The sequence below is a fragment of the Pinus tabuliformis genome, chromosome X (genome assembly GCF_031772625.1).
Source record: "Pinus tabuliformis cultivar Carrire ecotype Pingquan chromosome X, CPIR1, whole genome shotgun sequence".
NCBI classification, from domain to species: Eukaryota; Viridiplantae; Streptophyta; class Pinopsida; order Pinales; family Pinaceae; genus Pinus; species Pinus tabuliformis.
The window spans coordinates 159,671,558-159,692,189 of record NC_142308.1 but is presented as its reverse complement, the minus strand read 5'-3'; the positions used below and the strand labels follow the sequence as shown (position 1 = coordinate 159,692,189).

The 20,632-nt window shown below is 39.3% G+C and overlaps 1 protein-coding gene across 2 annotated transcripts in view; it reads right to left on the bottom strand.

The window, feature by feature from the left end:
* Window positions 1-2,376: 2,376 nt before the first annotated feature.
* Window positions 2,377-20,632, bottom strand: part of QPT (quinolinate phoshoribosyltransferase) — a 332,914-nt gene continuing 314,658 nt past the window's right edge. For both annotated transcript variants that reach the window (XM_089448013.1, XM_089448012.1), the window contains exon 10: window positions 2,377-2,594. In XM_089448013.1, the coding sequence (XP_089304139.1) occupies window positions 2,498-2,594 (97 nt within the window). In that variant the 3' untranslated portion in view covers window positions 2,377-2,497. The remainder of the gene's footprint in view (window positions 2,595-20,632) is intronic.

Sequence of the window (20,632 nt, the reverse complement as noted above, 5' to 3'; positions counted from 1 at the left end):
TCCACTCAAACTAGGAACCCTTCTCTCTTCCGAGTTTATCAGTCAAATAAACATTCGGCTCGGATACCAATCTTTAGAAATTAATAATGGAGCAATGGAATACACAAAATATTGCGGAAACACAAATACAGAAATGCATAAAACAAAAGAGACACAAATATACATGATTCACCCAATTTGGGCTACATCCACGGAGAAATAGTCAGTCTTTCCTTTTATATTATCCAGCAAAATGAAGATATACAACCTACATCAAATCTGTTGTAATTTCCTCTTCGCTCTCACATCTCCTCTCTCTTTCTCGCTCAGAATAATAATACACAATTGCAATACAATTCCCTCGTATAAACCGTAGGGTTGCCTTTTAGGGAAAAAACTGTAAATTAACATAAATAATACCATCAGATCATCTGCCTAATGAATGGCCTAGATTGACTACGAAATTACAATATTTTACGAGGCAAATTTTCATCTATTTTTAACTTCAGGGATGCTACCCCCGAACCCCTGCCAGAGGGGAGCTCATAAGAGTCAATGTCGCCCCTCCTGATAGCGATTAAACGGGCGACGTTGCCGCCCTATTAAGAATAGGGATCCAGCACGGTTGAAGCAAAAAAACCTCTGAACAATCAGGAAGATAATCAAGTTCCACACCCAACACTGCTTACACTAAGTAACCACCTAACCAATATGAACGCCCCTGTGGATAATGTGTCTACAACTTCTTGTGAGAAAATGAACACTAGTGGGATCTATAGCCACACTCCTTCACCAAGCCAGCTTGCCCCTCAAGGCTAAAACCAATGATTTAATATAAAAAAGACAAGCATTTTTCTCATAAAAAAATTCCCCTTATAATTATTCATCAGCAATATAAAAAGGCGACACTAAACATGCCAATGTTATGAATCTAACATCTTATTTCTTTAAAAGGAAGAAAGAAAAGGTTGATGACAACAATAAATTTATTCTTAACAGAAATGAAAGGGGCGTATGTCGAACTTTCACATTAAGAAGCTAGTAACATAATTCAATTGTGTGTTTTGTTTCAACAATAAAGTAATGTTGTAGTCTACCTGTTCTACATTTTGGAGCCTTTTTGGATATTTTCTGGTTGAATTTGCCCAAAACTTGGTAGGGATTTACTGGAATCACGAGTTTGAGTTGTGAACTCGCCACAATCCAAGTGTCTGAGTGCGCCTGGCACTTTCAAGGCATTGAATCTATGTATGCATTTTAAACAATCAAAAATCACGATCTAACAAAAAATTGTTTCGCCAAATTCCGGCCAAAAACTCCAAAACATAGAATAGTTAAACAATGCCTAAAGTAATTACATAAACAAAATAAATGGGAGCACCCAAAATAAATACATAAACACGATACATGGGGGCACCCAAAAAGGCCCCATCATTGAAAAAGGATGGATATCATATACTTCCAAACAAATACTAATTCTCTTACCCAAAATCTTCAAATCTCTTCTCCTCTCACTATTTCATATCCACCATTTGATCATTTTTGCACTTCTTATATGCACATGAAGACTCACGCAGATTACATGCTTCAAATGTTTATAGTTTGCATTTTCATGCAAAATCCATCTTACACTCCAATTCTCTCTTTTTCTCAAAAGTTTACACATTTTTTAATTCTACAATGAAATTTGGAACTTTTATACCCCTCTCCAACAAGATTGGAGGATGACACACATTTTTCAATTCTACAAAGAAATTTGGAACTTTTATTCCCTCTTCAACCAGATTGGAGGATAACACACATTTTTCAATTCTACAAAGAAATTCGGAACTTCTATACCGTCCAACAAAATTGGAGGATAACAGTGACAAGCATACATTTTTGTTTCTTTGGCATATTTTCCTTTATACGTAAAAGGAAAAAGATGAGCAACGTACCAAAATCCATCTTACACTCCAATTCTCTCCTTTTTTCAAAATTTTACACATTTTTAAATTCTACAATGAAATTTGAAACTTTTATACCCCTCTCCAACAAGATTGGAGGATAACACACATTTTTCAATTCTACAAAGAAATTTGTAACTTTTATTTCCTCTTCAACAAGATTGGAGGATAACACACATTTTTCAATTCTACAAAGAAATTCGGAACTTTTATACCCTCCAACAAAATTGGAGGATAACAGTGACAAGCATACATTTTTGTTTCTTTGGCATATTTTCCTTTATACGTAAAAGGAAAAAGATGAGGAATGTACCAATACAAAGTCCAGACTCTAAGCATCATATTATGCTTTGCCTTTTTTACATTTGTTACTCAATATCAAAAAGGCTATGATTTTTCTTTTTGTCACTCAACATCAAAAAGGCCTGTTGGGACTGTCTTACCAGCAACATTGAAATAGCATAATACAAATCTTAATTAGGAAATCATTCATAAGATGTAAAAATTAGCTTGACTTTAACTTGAAACAAGACAAATAAAATTATAAAAAAGGATGGAATATTTCGTCTAATTCATGCACGATTTGTTCGCCTTCCAACTGCCAAGGCCAACTCTGTATCAATTTTAAGGGATATATCCAATGCCTTTACAGAATGTGTCAAAGCCCCGCTGCAATAAAACAAGTTACACAATCAAAGATGTGCAGCTCCTAAAAAGCACAACGAAATTCTACTTTCACAAAATAGCTTAGACATTATAATACATGGGATTGAGTATAACATCACGAAAAATTTATATCAATGTAAATAATACAATAACTTTGGATATTGCAACATCTACAACAATACTATATTTTACTAAGATATGTAACCATGCGTCATTTTATAATTTTTTGTTTTTTCTAACCATGAATTCCTAAAAATGAAGGAAAAACTACTTCAAAAGCATAATTGCAATGAACATTTTTTTTAAATACAGAACTATGCTTTTATCGCACAAATCAGTGTTCCTTGATCCTTTAAGTGTATGTCAAATGAATTTTACCTGCTTAAAGATACCACCAACCAACTTATTTTTGCCTCTGTTGGCCGCACTATAGACAAAAAATCAACTTAACTAGCTAAATGTATTGAGATACCCATTTAATTAAGAGGGCCAAATACTATAATCTAGATTTCACTTGCTTTAACAGCGAATTAATTTTTCTTTCCTCTTGTTAAATTATATTGGTTGATTCTGCATTTGTCAATTAGGCTACTCAACGTAAATTTATGTTCTTGATTGCAACATCAAAGTACAAAGTTGCCTCACGTCTATCATCGCTCACTTAAACTCACTCGACATATCACCCTAAGCATAAACCCGTGGCAAAGAAAATGTTGGGGAAAAGGTAGTTTTAAACATAGTCTGTCAACAGGACTGGATAAACTTTCCATCTCCCAACAACCCAAGTCAAGAAAATGAAGCGCCACTGTAAAATGTTGGAATAGTTTACGTAAGATATATCATCCAAAAATGCATACATACAAGTCTACTCCTAGAAAATTCTAGGTTATTGGAGACTAATTTTTACTATAGGCTGTAAGAAATCCAACGGTTAAAAGGCATGTGTCATTTTCCTTCATTTACTTAAAGGATCTATCACAGATAAGATCCAAAATAGCATTTGGGATGGCTCCTCTATGTCGGGATTAATATAATCGAATCATTTAGTGAATGTTAAACCTGTTTTCAGAGGTTAATCTCTCCCTTTAAGGCTGAAGATTACATCTTGCTCCATTTCCACTAAAATAGAGAGTTGCTTTTCGAGCAGAAAACGTACATGTTAATACTTTCCTAGTGTGCTCAAAAGTTAAAAGTTAAGCAAAGTCTTTCGGGAGAAATCACATAAGAGAAATTTTTGGCTGACGCGTTTCGAACCAACAAGTGTTAAAGAGTTCTTAAAACCGACGCGTTAAAAGTTCTTAAAACCCGACGCATTAAAAGTTCTTAAAACCCTCTCTCCAATAGTTAAAGGATCCTATGGATTGTTGGCTTTGTACTTAGATTTTCAAATGATTCCCTTTCCAGTACAACCTTTCCGAATCCAGGTTTTTCTTCTTTTGTGGTTCCATGTTACCATTATAGATCCATCTTAAATTTTGGACCTGTTCAGCACCCAAAGGGATAAAAATAAATAAAAAAATAAAGAAATTCGGATGTAAATCTCAAGCCTAAGATCCAACATGTAAATCTCTTTGTGCTTAAAAAATCCTAAGTTAAGCTGGATTTACATTGGTGTGCTTTTGCATGGTGTATGCCTTCTAGCAAAAATTGCTTTATATTCCTCTTCTTCCAGTGGTTGATACAATTTGATTGTTATAGTGTTCTATATCAAGTCACTTGACATGACGACATGGGACACGAATAATATAGAAATACGAGTATCCAAGATGATACATGGTGACCCGGGAAACATGACATGGAGGACACGTTATATATATATATATATATATATATCAAATTCAATCATAAAACTATTTAGTACTTACTAGTACTACATCAATGAACATCAAATGGTACACACACCAGAAATTAGAACTAGAAACTTGAGTTTTCTCATCAAGTCATCAAAATCAAAATTCATTACATAAATACTAAGTCAACACTACTATAGGTGGGAATGTCAATGGAAAATACAAAATAGAATAGATACTAGAACCACAAATGGAAGAATCTCATAGATTGTCACTGTAAGTAGTCCTCCTTCATGTCAAAATCATCAAAATCAGCGTCACTGCCACTACTCTCTCCTCCATCCTCCTCCTTTATACCCAATCCAATCAAATGCACTTGCTAGTGTGGAGGATGACCGCTCAAGAGGATCAACATCATCAAAGTAACAAGCTCTAGCACTAGTTCATTAAGATCCAAGTTGGCTAATGCTAACTCAACACTTTGTCCAAACCCATATCATCAAGAAACACATCCCACATCTTCGTCTTGCCTTTCAACCAATCCTCCCTCTACCTATAAATAAGACGAAGATTGATGTGCACATACACTATTGTCTCTGCCTTGGATTGTTCAAGCCTAGTTTTCTTAAAACTATACAAATTTCCATATGTCCAACTCCTTCCGCAACAAGAGGATGAAGTAACCTGAGAGAGGAGCTCATGGCTATAAAAGCGGGCATGTTAACCCATGAGTTTTCGACCAAGCATACGGGCTTCTTAGACCCCTTGTCACTGAGCATATCATAGCCTCCAAATCTCCTAGTGCTAGTGGAAAACTCTATGAAGCTCTGATCCACCTCATCAAGGGGCACTCTAACCCAATATATTCGTCTAAATGCATCCTTCCTCCCTTATGAAATCTCGCCATCCATGTGAGGAAGGAAACTACATGAAGTCCCCCCATTGAACCAATCATTCTGTAGTGTTTGGCATTCAATGAGTGAGTCAAGCAATGCAAAGGTGTGCAATTTATATCCCACATGTTGACAAGAATATCCTATGTGGTGGTGAAAAAGGTCTCTATTGAAGTCCCATACTCAGGGCATTTAATTTGTAAAATAATGGTCTTCACGAACCCGATCACGTGTTGAAAAATAGTAGCTATGGTTGGTATTTTCATTGTCAAAAAACAAAGGAGAAATTATTTACCTTCCAGTTGTCCATGTCAACCTCAATTGGACAAGTCAGCCCCACCACTTGAAGGAGTTTGACCCCAACGTCAAAACCCAACTCTTGACTCACATATACATTGGCATTCGTTGGACCTTATTTGACATCACTTCAACTCACTCATTTGACCAATCACAAGGAGATCTGTTCACACGTACGAGGAAGAAGAAGAAGGGTTATCTCTACGTTAACTAGTGAGTTTTGACTTTTGTTGACTAGCGTTGACTTTACCAAATTTATGTTGTTTGATTGAGCTATTGACTGAGGTTTGGAGGCCGAATATTTTGTGGTTTGTTCACTGTCCATTGATCGAAGCTTTGTCTCTGGTTTGGGCCATTGACCAAAGTTTGATTATAGGTCAAACACTGAGGTTTGACCTAATTCTCTATAGAAATTGCAAGACCGAAATTCAGCCCTTTGACCAACAACGTCATGCCAAAATTCAGCCCTCTTGTGCAGACTTTGACTGTGAGCAAATGCTGACTTATTATCTCATTTGACTAGGTTTGACTTGGCATTTATTGAAGTCAAAGGTTGGCATTTTAACTGGAATATTTTGATGTACAATTGATGAACTGAACTCTCTCTCATAAGGAAAGATTATTGGATTCCCCATTGTGGGTTTTTGTCCCAAAAAATTTCAGTGTCTTTTGCTTTATTGTTTTTTGTGAGCTCTATTGCTCTATTGAAGTTTATGGTTGAAATTTTCAAGTATAACTACTTAACAATTGGAATGCTCTAAAGAAGTCAAATTGTATCATTGGAAGTAGTTATCAATTTGAAAATTGTTCTAGTCTTGTTTGCAACTAGAAAATCAACATGGTATCAAAGCTTTGGGGAAGGAAAAGCGCATTGACATCACCTTAAAGAGCATTGACATCCTACATCTTTTGTCTTGATTGATCATCTTCATCATGAATTCCTTCATGAAGATAGAAAACAAGCTTGAAGGAGATACAAACTTTAGAGCATGAAAGACTAGAATTGACATTGTTATTGCAAGGCATAAGGTCTTGGGTATCATGAAAAGAAACAGTCACTGAACTAGCTAATCAAGCAAGAAAAGACAAGTTCCAAGAAGACGACATCATTGCCATCAACATCATTGTCTTCCAAGGAAATGTATGATGCTCTCACTGGATTATACACCAGCAACAACATTAGTCAATCTATAAGTCTAAGGAATCAGCTTCGTGATACAAAGATTGATAAAGAATGATACAGTCGCATCATACTTCATAAGAATACCTCAATTAAGAGATCAACTCAAAGTTATTGATGAAAATGTACCTGATAAGGAACTTGTAGCTATAACACTCAATGGTCTGCTTGATGTGAAAATTTCTAACACGAAATTCTACTGCAATAACCAATTTATTTCTCCTACTTAAATAAGTTATTTACAAAACCCTTCAGTAAACATCAAAATAAATTCTACTGCAGTTGTCACATAATAGCATAGAGAAAATAACAGTGATATACAAGCACAAGAATCAATCACATCAACACAGTTATTTTTGGACAATTGTCCCCGGAAAAACCCAATGTGGGAAAACCAGTGCAGCAGATGAGGGTTTATTTATTATTCTTCAGCAACAATCTCTTTACAAGGAACGATTTTACAGAATATAGAGACACCTCTGAGAGAAACACCTGAGACAATTTTCCCCCTTTCTCTGGAGAAATTCTGACACTCCGGAGACCCTTCAACCTTCACTGCGTCACTTCTGCGTGAGGACTACGTCCCTTGTTGTGTTGTCTCTTTGATCTTCCCTCTGCGTTGTCCCTCTGATGCTCTGCGTCACCTCCTCCTCAGTCTCTGACTGATGTTGATGCCCTCCTCTTCCTTCACCCTGCAACTCTCCCTCTGAAATCAAACTCCTTCTCCTTGAGAATTGATTTCCCTCGGGTTACTGAGTATTTGCCCAGTGTATCTCCAAATGACTCTCAAGTCTTCTCTTATACTTTTCTTGTTGATGAATCAACGGCCGAGATTAAGTCCCTAATCAACGGCTAAGATTAAATTAGACTTGATCCTCGTCTCTTAGAAGCTTCTCACCCATAATTTCATTAATATTTTTATTTTCCTAAGTTTAGACTTAGGAACCCCTTTAAAAATATTAATTATTTTAATAAAATACAATCTGGGTGGAATTTCTCCAAATGATTTCTGGGTCTTCGAGATCTCATGTGTTCTAGCCCCTCCACAAAATTTCGGAGCTAGAGCACATCCGATGCTACCCAAATTCAACACCTGACTCCTGGGATTCTTTTGCATCAAATATCAGTGGCAAAGAAAATGCACCTTATTGTAAAAAATTATGGGTTGTTTGCACTCAAGAAGAATTTAGGCTTCTATCAAAAGGCAAGATTCAAAATCCCCAAGATGAAGATTCTCAAGCATTTGCAACTCACTCAAAAAATAACAAAGATAGAAGAAATTTTGGCAAATTTCAAAGAAATGCAGGAAGAGGATCTGCTCCAGGAAAAAGACCTCCTCCCTCTCAAGAAAGAAGGGACATGTCATCCATTCAAAGTTGTTGTTTCCATGCATATGGTCACTATCAAAACAAATATCTTGAAAGAATTAATGACTAAAAAAGAAAAGGGAAGCAACATGCCTCTACAGCTGATCTTAATGAACCTTCTCACAAGAAGTCAAGGAATGAATATGTTGATGATAATGATTCCTTTTGATCTGATCAAATATTGTCCAAGAAGGAAATTTAGCTTCCAATCAAGTTTTTGCTTCTACTCAAGACATGAAGTTTCAGAATCCAGAAAAGCTAGAAATCTGTAAAAGATATGCATCATCACTAAATTTAATTTCTTAGTTCCTTTAGCTCATTCTTGTAGACTATTTATGAGGACCAAATATAAGTTCGGTTATAGATTTGTAGTGAGACCTAAATCTATTGATGTTGGATACTTTGATGAGTAAAAGTCATGGGACTGTAAAGAAACCCTTGAGGACAGTAGTGAATGTTAAAGGAATCTTTTCGATATTGTTAATATATGGCATAAATGACATTGGTTCATAGCAATATAGCTACATGAGAAAATATGTGACCTTTCAAATAAGATGATGTTGTAATATGTTTATTAAATCATGGATGCTTAGTTTGTGAAAGATGGAGATAGGTCATTAAAGTATACTTTTAAAGAAAGTCTGCCTATAGTGGAAAAGAGGCCGAGTCCCTCTTCAAAGATGAAGATCAAAGCTTTTGCAGATCTGATATTACCCTATCACAACAGGCCTATGATGTTGGATCAACCTATTATTGCTAAAGATCTATGTTTTCTATAAGATATTGATGTCATTTAAGTACTTGGGTACAGAGATCTACTGTGATGAAATCTATTGCCTCAATGATTTGAAGAAGCCGAGCTACCTGATTTTATAAGATCAAGGATGATTGATTGACTAATGACAATAATGGATTTCATCTCATAAATATTCTAGGGTTTTAAACAATTGAAAGGGTTTGAAGACCCTTGTAAGCAACAAAGCTTGGATAAGGAAAACCCTAGGGTTTATGGACAAAATCTTAGGTCTGATTGTTTTTGCTGAAATAAGAAACCCTAGCTCCTGCAAGGAAGGTATGACATCATGATGTGGACAAGGTTAATTTGCAAGTTGGATGTAAGAAGGCTTAGATCGAGAGGGCACCGACATGCTCTCAAAAGATAAGTATTTTATACCTCTCTTTCTTGTTTATTACCATTGTTGTCATTTCTATTAGTCTCGTCTTTGTATATCTTGCTTGGTTGTGATTGTTCTTAAATGCCCACCTAGTGAAGATTGCAAGTACATGATGAATGTTGTTGGAGCTGTAGCAAAAGATGGAAAGAATGGAGGAAAAAAGCAAAGAAAGTGACAAGCAGACTCATGTTGAGCTTTGGACTTGGAGCAGACTTGAACTATGCCAAAAAGAAGTCAGTTATGACTTCCAAGATGAAGATGGCTAGATGTACCAAACAAAGGATTACCTCAATAAGAGGGATAAGAATATGAAATTAGGCACCTCGTGCATGGTAATCTTGAATTGATGCCTATTTAGGTTAGTTTTTGTTGCATCGGACGTGTTCTGTTAGTTTTTTTAGCATCAGATGTGTTCTAGCCATGAGATTTGGTGGAGAGGCTAGAACACATGTATTCTCCAAAATACCCACAAATCGTTTCTGGAAAATCCACCTAGAGACGACTTAATTAGATTTATTAATCAGTTTTTAATATTTCCAAAGTTTAAACTTAGGAAATATGATTAATTAATCAGAATTAATTAAGTCATGGTGAGAATGTTCTAGAAAAGTACATGGATCGATTTCTAGTTAATCCTAACCATCAATTAAGATTTAATCGTGATCATTGAAGTCTCAACGGAGGATTATAAGAAGAAGTCGATGGGGCTTGGAGAAGACACACCAAATCAGTTGAGCATTCGATTTTGCTGGGAAATCGATCTCCAGAGTAGTAGCATTCAGTTGCCAGAGGTGATTCAGTGAGATCGAAGTAGTGAGAGAGGGCAAAGATAGTGGGGCCGGAGGAAGCTTTTCCAGTTCCGACGACTACATTGCAGAGAGGTAGTGATTTCCATAGAGAGGCAGCGCAGAGCCCTCTAGATTAGATTTTCATTTTGCTGGGGAGAAGTCGAGACTCAGTGCCTGAAGCTGGATAGAGGTTCTAGAGGCCAAGAGAATTAGTTTCCTAGACAGCAGCTAACGAGATAGTGAGAGGAGACGCAGTTCCGAGCTTGTGGGACGTAGTAACTGCGTAGGTTGATGTAGTCATTGCGTAAAGGGAGCAAGGAGCAGCTCAATTTGAGCTGAGGTCAACGTTGGATCGCCTGTGGGGTGAGAAATTTTTCTCACTAATTATTGCCAGTAATTTCTCTGTTTGATTGCTAGTTTAAGCATCCATAGTTTGTACTCGGATTTTCACTACTGCATGATATTAAAACCCTTAGCTGCTGCACCGGTTTTCCCACATTGGGATTTTCCGGGGACTTAGTCCAAAAATAACGATGTATTTTGTGTGTGCATCTATTTCTTCCAGTGTTTTTATTTCTTCCGCAGTATTTATTTTGTGAAGGTTGCAGTGTATTTGTTTTGATATTTGTCGTAGCACACAACAAATAATTTGTATTAAATTAACAAATAGAAGAAATAACATTAGCTATTCCAACAAGATTCAGGGTTAGCCAAATTTTCACATGGTATCAGAGTGCAAATTGTAAGCCGAAGAGCTCAGTAGCAGAAGGGATGATGAATTTCGTAGCTTTGTGTAAGCAGCAATTCAAAACCCTCAGAGGCAGCGTAGTTTCTTGGCTAAGAGGGTCAATTTCTTGAGGAAAAATCGATTTCTCTGAGAGAGTGACAAAGAAATCAAATTTCTCCAGTTCGAGGATTACCAGAGGCAGAGGGAGCAGCCAGTATTTTCCTTGCAAAGCAGATCTCTAGCTAGACGCAGTATTTTGTAGCAGTTGCTAGTGCAAAATAGCATCAGGAGGAAGAAGAAGCACACACTTCGGGAAATTTTCCTCAGGGGACCTCTAGCTTCATAAGTTCAATTTTCTCTTGCAGACCAGTAGTCATTGTGAGAAGATTTACTCACTCCAGCAGGGAATGCGTAGAGCCTAGCAGCAGTTGAGTAGAAGAGAAGAGGAGGATTTCGACTTATTTTGCTGAGATGGCCACTACCGGGCTACGAGATCAAGACAGGTTGGACCGTGCTTCCAACTATGTCATTGGAAGGGAAGGATGTCCTTCCTTTTGGATGAATATGGCCCGAGGCCATTCATAGATGCAGTGGTAGCTATCCCCACGGATGTAGATCAGCTAAAGGAATACTGAAAGGAGATAACAAGGGAAAAGAGGTTGATTATTGACGGTGTTCAAGATCACATTGTATCACACATAGCGAACCAGGGAATGGCCAAGGAGATGTGGGATACACTTTCCACGCTATACCAGGGCACTTCCGAGCAGCGGAAGATGTATTTGGAGGAGAAGTTGAGATGCACCAGGATGCAGAAAGGGAATGCATAGACCCCTACCTCTCCAGGATTTAGGCGATCCGAGATCAACTTTCAATTGTTGGAGCAACACCTCAAGCCACAGATATAGTACGATTGGCACTCAACAGTGTCTCCGAGCAATGGCAGGTATTCGTCCAAACCATTTTGGGCAAAGAAACCTTGCCAAGGTGGGACAAGATGTGGGCCTATTTGCAACAGGAGGATTTGAGATGAGTCTTAGTGAAGAGCTCCATCGGTGGCAGCAGTAGTGGGTCAAAGCAGGTGACGAAGGAGGAGAATGTGGCCCTCGCATCGAAGGGTCCCAGTCAGGAATAGTGGGAGCAAAGGAGAAAGAAGGACATGTCGAAGGTCAAGTGTTTCAGATGTGGTGAGCTTGGCCACTACAGCACCCTGTGTCCTCTCAGGAAGAAGGACAAGGAGGAGAAGCAAGACGAGCAAGCAGCATTAGCAGAGATCGATAGGCTTTCCTCCAAGTTGGAGGAAGACTTTGCCATGTTTGTTGACATACCCCTAGGAGTAAAGTGGGGTGACTTTTTATTGTAGCCTCAGGGTGCTACAGATGGGTAGGAATCTTGATGAGGTCCACCTCTTGAATCAATTCCTTACTACAGGGGCCCACAGTATTTTGTAGCAGGATGGATCAGTGGCAGTGGATGCAATAGATGCCAGAGTGACAAATGCAGAGTCTACTTGCAGTCAGATACTGTGCAGCGCAGTACAGAGTTGGCAGTAGTGCAGATTGGCACAATGCAGAGTCAGCAGCAATGCAGAAGCCTCAATGACGGCGTAGATACTAGCAGCAATCAGAGACTCGGGTGACAGATGTATCATACTGATCACAGTTGATTCAATATTTTGGATGTTTTTCAATTGTAGCAGCAGCAGATGGAGAGAGAGTTGCAGTGCAAATGTAGTGTTGGCAGCAATTTAGCAAGGTCAGCAGCAGTAAAATGCAGCGTATATCAGAGTTGTGCAATGGTTGGTGGGTAGTAGCAGCCAGACATCAGCAACATGATAGGAGATGATGTAGAAACAGGTTGTTTTTTCAGTGGGTTACAACGCTAGAACACATTCCTTGCTAAGAGGGTGTGTTAGTTTTTTTTAGCATCAGATGTGTTCTAGCCACGAGATTTGGTGGAGAGGCTAGAACACATGTATTCTCCAAAATACCCACAAATCGTTTCTGGAAATTCCACCTAAAGACGACTTAATTAGATTTATTAATCAGTTTTTAATATTTCCTAAGTTTAAACTTAGGAAATATGATTAATTAATCATAATTAATTAAGTCATGGTGAGAATGTTCTAGAAAGGTACATGGATCGATTTCTAGTTAATCCTAACCATCGATTAAGATTTAATCGTGGTCGTTGAAGTCTCAACGGAGGATAATAAGAAGAAGTCAATGGGGCTTGGATAAGACACACCAAATTAGTTGAGCATTCAATTTTGCTGGGAAATCGAATGCCAGAGTAGTAGCATTCAGTTGCTAGAGGTAATTCAGTGAGATCGAAGTAGTGAGAGAGGGGCAAAGATAGTGGGGCCGAAGGAAGATTTGCTTGTTCCGGCGAGAACATTGCAAAGAGGTAGTGATTTCTACAGTGAGTCAGCGCAGAGCCCTCTAGAGGAGATTTTCGTTTTGCTGGGGAGAAGTCGAGACTCGGTGCCAGAAGCTGGATAGAGGTTCTAGAGGCCGAGAGAATCAATTTCCCAGACAGCAACTGACGAGACAATGAGGAGACACAGTTCTGAGCTTGTGGGACATAGTAATTGCGTAGGTTGACATAGTGACTGCGTAGAGGGAGCAAGGAGCAGCTCAATTTCAGCTGAGGTCAATGTTGGATCGTCTATGGAGTGAGAAATTTTTCTCACTAATTATTGCTAGTAATTTCTCTGTTTGGATTGCTAGTTTAAGCATCCATAGTTTGTACTCAGATTTTCACTACTACATAATATTAAAACCCTTAGCTGCTGCACCGGTTTTCCCACATTGGGTTTTTCCGGGGACTTAGTCCAAAAATAACAATGTATTTTGTGTGTGCATCTATTTCTTCCAGAGTTTTTATTTCTTCCCCAGTATTTGCTTTGTGAAGGCTGCAGTGTATTTGTTTTGATATTTTTGTAGCACACAACAAATAATTTGTTTAATTGAATTAACAAATAGAAGAAATAACATCAGTTGTTGCAACAGGATTCGAGGTTAGCTGAATTTTCACATGGTATCAGAGCGCAGATTGTAAGTCGAAGAGCTCAATAGCAAAAGGAAAGAGGAATTTCGTAGCTCTGTGTAAGCAGCAATTCGAAACCTTCAGAGGAAGCATAGTTTCTTAGCCAAGAGGGTCAATTTCTTGAGGAAAATTTGATTTCTCTGAGAGAGCGACAAAGAAATCAGATTTCTCCAGTTCGAGGATTACCAGAGGCAGAGGAAGCAGCCGGTATTTTCCTTGCAAAGCAGATCTCTAGCTGGACGTAGTGTTTTGCAGCAATTGCTAGTGCAAAATAGCATCAAGAGGAAGAAGGAGCACACACTGAGGGAAATTTTCCTCAAGGGACTTCTAGCTTCAGAAGTTCGATTTTATGTTGCAAACCAGCAGTCATTGTGAATAGATTTACTCACTCCAGCAAGGAGTAAGTACAACCTAGCAGCAGTTGAGCAGAAAGTTAGAGGAGGATTTTGACTTATTTTGCTGAGATAGCCACTGTCAGAGTGCGAGATCAAAATAGGTTGGACAGTGCTTCCAACTATGTCATTTCAAAGGCAAGGATGTCCTTCCTTCTGGATGAATATGGCCTGAAGCCATTCATAGATGCAGTGGTAGCTATCCCTACAGATGTAGATCAACTAAAGGAACACTGAAAGGAGATAGCAAGGGCAAGGAGGTTGATTCTTGACGGTGTCCAAGATCACATTGTATCACACATAACAATCCAAGGAATGACCAAGGAGATGTGGGATACACTTTCCACGCTATACCAGGGCACTTCCAAGCAGCGGAAGATGTATTTGGAGGAGAAGTTGAGATGCACCAGGATGCAGAAAGGGGATTGCATAGACCCCTACCACACCAGTATTCAGGCGATCTGGGATCAACTGTCAGCTATTGGAGCAGCACCTCAAGCCACAAAGCTAGTACGATTAGCACTCAACAGTGTCTCCGAGGAGTGGCAGGTATTCGTCCAAAGCATTTTGGGCAGAGAAACCTTGCCAAGGTGGGACAAGATGTGGGTTGATTTGCAGCAGGAGGATATGAGGCGAGTTTTAGTGAAGAGCTCCATCGGTGGCAGCAGCAGCGGGTTGAAGCAGGTGAGGGAGGAAGAGAATGTGGCCCTCGCATCGAAGGGTCCCACTCAAAAACAAGGGGAGCAGAGGAGAAGGACCCATTGAAGGTCAAGTGTTTCAGATGTGATGAGCTTGGCCACTACAACACCCAGTGTCCTCTCAGGAAGAAGGACAAGGAGGAGACGCAGGACCAGCAAGCAGCATCAACAGAGATCGATAAGCTTTCCTCCAAGCTGGAGGAAGCCTTCGCCATGTTTACTGACATACCACCAGGAGTAAAGTGGGGTGACTTTGTATTGTAGCCTCAAGGTGCTACAGATGGGTAAGATTCTTGAGGAGGTCCACCTCTTGAATCAATAGCTTGCTATAGGGGCCCACAGTATTTTGTAGCAAGATGGATCGGTGGCAGTAGAATTAGATGCTAGAGCGACAAGCGCAGATTTAGTTGCAGTCAGATACTGTGCAACGCAATACAGAGTTGGAAGCAGTGCAGAGTCCACAGCAGCGCAAATGCCTCAGTGACAGCTCAGATACTAGCAGCATTCAGAGACTCGGGTGACAGATGTATCATACTGATCACAATTGATTCAGTATTTTGGATGTTTTTCAGTTGCAGCAGCAGCATATGGAGAGAGAGTTGCAATGCAAATGCAGTGTTGGCAACAGTTTAGCATGGTCAACAGTAGCACAGATGCAACGTATATCAGAGTTGCGTAGTGGTTGGTGGGCAGCAGCAGCCAGACATCAGCAGCGTGACAGGAGATGATGCAGAGACAAGGTGTTGTTTCAGTGGGTTGCAGCACTAGAACACATTCCTCGCTAAGAGGGAGTGTTAGTTTTTGTAGCATCGGATGTGTTCTAGCCATGAGATTTGGTGGAGAGGCTAGAATACATGTATTCTACAATACCCAGAAATAATTTCTGGAAATTCCACCCAGAGACGACTTAATTAGATTTATTAGTCAGTTTTTAATATTTCCTAAGTCTAAACTTAGGAAATATGATTAATTAATCAGAATTAATTAAGTCATGGTGAGAATGTTATAGAAAAGTACATGGAAGGATTTCTAGTTAATCCTAGCCATCTATTAAGATTTAATCGTGGTCGTTGAAGTCTCAACAGAGAATTATAAGAAGAAGTCAATGGGGCTTGCAGAAGACGCACCAAATCAGTTGAGCATTCGATTTTGCTGGGACATCGATCTCCTGAGTAGCATCATTCAGTTGCCGGAGGTGATTCAGTGAAATCGTAGTGAGAGAGGGGCAAAGATAGTGAGGCGAGAGGAAGCTTTTCCAATTCCGACGAGTACATTGCAGAGAGGGAATGATTGCCACAGAGAGGCAGCGCAGAGCCCTCTAGAGGAGATTTTCGTTTTGTTGGGGAGAAGTTGAGACTTAGTGCCAGAAGTTGGATAGAGGTTCCAGAGGCTAGGAGAATCAGTTTCCCAGAAAGCAGCTGACGAGACAGTAAGAGGAGACGCAGTTCCGAGCTTGTGGGACACAGTGACTACGTAGGCTGATGCAGTGACTGCGCAGAGGGAGAATGGAGCAACTTAATTCGAGTTGAGGTCAGTGTTGGATTGCATGTGGAGCTTAGTTTTAAAAACCAGCGGGCTTGGAACCGACTCGGCTGAGTTGGTCCGAGCCAGGCCTTAGAATTATGACTTGGCCATGGATTCGGTTCGGCTAGCCAGGTTAATACCAAGCCAGTCGAGTTGTTAGACAACTCGGTCGGCTCGATATTAACCCGGGCGGCTTGGTCGAGCCAGATCTAACTCAAATGAGTTAGTGACAGCGGCCCAATGGAACCGGAAACTGCGATTTAAAAAAATAAATAAAGAAAATAAAATTTGGGGACTCCAAACCGGCTTAAATTTTGCCTATTTGGTCTTTGGGTCCATTCCCCTCTTGTAAACCCTATTTAACCCACTCAACCCCTCTCATTCTCTCACAGCCATCTCATGCATTTGAGTGAGAATTTCAGTGAGAGTTTGTGAGGAGTTGTTGAGTTTGTTTTTGGAGCAGCAGTGAGGAGTCTTGGGCAAGCATTGAAGCGAGAGTGAGGAGATTCTTGGGCAACGATTTGGAGTAGCATTGAGGAATTGGTTTCTTGGAGCAAGCTTGAGGAGGCAGTTTGTGCCTAGAGGTATTTTTTTTCACTTGTAAAAATCTGTTTTTGCTTATTAAATTTCATGTGCAAATCTAGAAATCCTAAAGAGTGTTTTTTGTGAAAGAAATGAACATTGAATCAATGTTTTTTTTTTCATTTTCAGATTGTTTGCTTTCATCTCCAAGTCAAAAAATGGCACCTAGAGTGAAAGATGCTATTTGGGCATATGTTGAAATGGTTGATAGTCAATGCATTGCAAATTTTGCCATAGGAAAATTAAGGAAGGTCCTAGGGGCATTAATAGGCTGAAACAACACTTGGAGGGGATTAGAGGCCAAATTACTCCATGTACCTCACCAGAAATTGGGGAGATTAGGAAGGATTTGTTAGCCAGCTTTGAGATGTTTAAAGAAGATAAGGCTACGCAAAAAGAGTTAGAGGCTGAAATTGGGAGGAAGAGGAATATACAAAAAATGTTGGCTACCAACCCCCATTTTGATTTTGAGGGTTCTTCCTCTATCCCTTATACTGATGCATCCAACCCCCTACGATATGTTCCTCCCTCTTTTGAGTCTATTCAAGAAAAGGGAAAGGGTAAAATGAAAAAGGGTGATATGAATATCAAAAGTTATTTCACTCCCTCCTCTCCATCAGATGCACATGGTCCTCAACCTAGTAGAAGTCATTTGCAGCCCACTGGAAGAAAGAATTGACGCAGACTGCTTGTGATTACATAGCTAGATGGTGGTATGACGCTGATATCCCCTTCAATGCTTCCCGTTCACCATATTATGAGCCTATGTTTGATGCCATTCATGTTGCTAGAAAAGGCTTCAAAGGCCCTACTATGCATGAGCTAAGGGGGTATCGTTTGCACAAAGAAATTGCCTCCATTAATGAGTATTTGAAAGATTTCAAGGACTCATGGGCAAGAACAAGATGTACCATCATGTCAGATGAATGGACTGATCAAAGAAACCATACCATCATAAACTTTCTTATCTTCTGCCTAGAGGGAACCATGTTTCTAAAATCAGTTGATACATCTGATAAGGTAAAAGATGGACAATTGTTGTTTCAGCTATTGGATGAGGTTGTTGAGGAGGTGGGGGTGGCTAATGTTGTTCAAGTCATCACAGATAATGCCTCTAACTATGTTCTTGCTAGTAAACTATTATAGGAAAAGCACAGAACCATCTTTTGGACCCCATGTGCTACACATTGCATAGACCTCATGCTTGAGGATATTGGCAAATTAGATTGGGTCAAAAACACTGTAGATCATGCCAAAAGCATAATAAAATTTATCTACAATCACTCATGGATTTTGAGCCTGACGAGGAAACACACAGGGGGCAGGGATATTATTAGGCCTGCCATCACTAGATTTGCTACTCATTTTTTGACATTGCAATCTATGCTTTCATAACATAGAAACTTGCAAAAGATTATTTCCAATGAAGAATGGAATCAAAGCCAGTGGTCTCACAAACGGGAAGGCAAAGAATTGAAAAAGAAAGTTAATGAAGAAATATTTTGGAGAAAGGCAGCAGAAATTGTGAAGCTCGCTGAGCCACTGGTTAAGGTGTTGCGGTTGGTAGATGAGGAAAGATTGGCTATGGGCTTCATTTATGAGGCTATGGATCAAGCAAAGGAGCAAATAAAGAGGGCATACAAGGATAAAGTGGCTAAGTATGGGCCCATTTGGGTAATCATTGATGAAAGATGGAACAATCAACTCCATCGCCCTATACATGCAGCTGGGAATTTTTTGAATCCACGATATCATTATAAAGCTAAGGCAATAGGAACTTTGAAGGGGGAGGCTATAGATGGATTGATTGATTGCATTGATCGCATGAGCCCATTGGAGGGTGATCAGCTGGAGATACACCGACAGGCCACAACCTTTAGTAGTGCCTCAGGTACCTTTGGGAAGAATCTAGCAAAGATTGCAAGGGAAGTAGATGAGCTAGGTAAACAAAGATTTCAATTTTCAAATTCTTAATACTTATTTCATTAAATCATTTATAATTTGAAAGTTGGATATAATTTGTAATTTTGTTGAGCTAACTCATTACACTCCTATGTTTTTTGCAGCACAATGGTGGGAGGCTTTTGGTGGCCATTGTCCTGAATTGCAGAGGTTTGCAATTCATATTTTGAGTCAAACTTGCAGTGCTACTAGGTGTGAGCACAATTGGTCTGTCTTTGAGAGGATTCACACAAAGAAGAGAAACCGTTTGGATCAAAAAGGTTAAATGATCTAGTCTATGTCCAATACAACCTCCGGCTCAGACACAACCAATTGCTGAACAAAAGATCTAATTCAAATCCCATTGTGTTGGAAGACATTGATCCAACACCAGATTGGGTAGTGGAGAGTCATCCAGCAGAGTTTGACTCTGATGAGGATCTTGACTTGGATTTACAGGTGGAGGAAACACTCGAACATAATGTTCAGTTGAATGCAAACCCTGATCCAATTGTATCAGCCTCAAGGCCAGCCCCAAGTCCTCCAGTTGCAGGCGCTTCTTTTGTGGAGCCACGACATAAGCGCATATCTCACCTATCTCAGCGTGCAGCTGCTGCACAGCCTGCTAGTGCTACCACTTCTGCAGTTACAGTTGGAGATGGTGATGAGGAGGAGCCATGGGGCGCCCTATCTGACTCTGATGATGATCCAAAGATTGATCCACATGATCTCAGTTCCTCTGGAAGTAGCTAGTAGTACTGGTCATAGTTTACTTTTGTTGTAGAGGCCATTTCTAGCCTCCTTAGTTATGTGTTTTTGTTTTGATCTCTATATCATGATCATGTATGTACTGGACAGTGCACTGGGTGCCATTTTGATATGATGGATATATTCATTAGCCTACTTTGATCATATGTTGTCTTCTATCTATATTCTAATGATGTGTGTTTGGAAACATGAATGAAAATTTTTAAAATTATGTTTTTTTATATAAAATAAATAAATAAATATTTAATGTATTTTTTACAACGACCGAGTCATTGAAATCGAGCCGGCCGAGTTGATACCAAGTCAGAGTCGGAGTCAAACCTCGGCCGAATTGGTGTCGGAGTCAGATTCTTAAATTATTGTTGTGTAGTGAGAAATTTTTCTCACTAGTTATTATTGCCAGTTATTTCTCTATTTGGATTGCTAGTTTAAGCATCCATAGTTTGTACTCAGATTTTCACTACTGCATAATATCAAAACCCTTAGCTACTGCACTGGTTTTCCCACATTGGGTTTTTCTGGGGACTTAGTCCAAAAATAACGGTGCATTTTGTGTGTCCAAAAATAACGGTGTATTTTGTGTGTGTGAATCTATTCCTTCCAACATTTTTATTTCTTCCGCAGTATTTGTTTTGTGAAGGTTGCAGTGTACTTGTTTCGATATTTGCCGTAGCACATAGCAAATAATTTGTTTAATTAAATTAACAAAGAGAAGAAATAACATCAGTTGTTGCAATCGGATTCGAGGTTACCCAAATTTTCAAATGTTGTAGCCACAAAATTTAGTGGAGAGGCTAGAATACATGAGATCTCCAAAACCCAGAATCGTTTCTGGAAATTCCACCTAGAGATGGCTTAATTAGATTATTAA